Source organism: Alligator sinensis, unplaced genomic scaffold, assembly GCF_000455745.1.
Source record: "Alligator sinensis unplaced genomic scaffold, ASM45574v1 scaffold647_2, whole genome shotgun sequence".
Lineage (NCBI taxonomy): Eukaryota > Metazoa > Chordata > Crocodylia > Alligatoridae > Alligator > Alligator sinensis.
The window spans coordinates 2,882,027-2,882,720 of record NW_005841832.1 but is presented as its reverse complement, the minus strand read 5'-3'; the positions used below and the strand labels follow the sequence as shown (position 1 = coordinate 2,882,720).

Genomic DNA, 694 nt, shown 5'->3' with positions numbered 1-694 from the left:
GCCGCCGTTCCAGGGGGCACCGGAGGGCCGCTTTGACTGCCTGCTGGTGGGTGGCCTTGTGGCAGTGGCCACTGAACCCTGGTGGCAGCTGGCCCCCCAGGAGGTGAATCTGCTGGCCTGGCTTGTGGGCTCACTACTTCCCAGCACTACCCGGGACTACCCTGTCTACCTGCCCCAAGGCAGCCCCATGGTGAGAGCCCATGGGGAGGGGCTCAAGGCTGCAGGGGGTGGAAAGTAGGGAGTAGATATAACCATGCCTATGCCTCCCCCTCCCCTCCAGGTCCCCCACCGTCTCCTTACCTTCCAGCTGCTGCCCGGCTTGGACATCTGCCTCCTTTGTGGGCCCAGCCCCTCGCTGGAGGCTGTGGAGACTGAGGTGGGTGCCAGGGGGGATAGCATGGTACCCCCCCACAAAGCCCACACAGAAGCCCCAGCTAAGGCGCTTGGGGGGGGGAGAAAGAACACTGGCACCATTAGCCTGCCTGTCTCTGTGCCTTTCAGCTAGTGCCACAGTTCTGGAAGCCCCTGCTGGAGCCTCTGCGGGCATGTGCACGGCCCCCCAGTGTCCCACTGCACCCTGGAGTCCTGGCGTAAGTCAGGGGAGGGCGAATGGGACATTGGGCAGGGGCATCAGCACCCTTGGCTAGCTGCCCCCCACCCCATCTCACTACATCTCCTCCCTCAGTTTCCTGCT

General features: G+C 64.3%; 1 protein-coding gene across 1 annotated transcript in view; it reads left to right on the top strand.

The window, feature by feature from the left end:
* Positions 1-694, top strand: part of FUZ (fuzzy planar cell polarity protein) — a 3,054-nt gene that overhangs the window by 1,574 nt on the left and 786 nt on the right. Inside the window, exons 5-6 of the mRNA XM_025196244.1 lie at positions 281-376; positions 502-593. Coding sequence (XP_025052029.1) covers positions 281-376; positions 502-593 — 188 coding nt within the window. The remainder of the gene's footprint in view (positions 1-280; positions 377-501; positions 594-694) is intronic.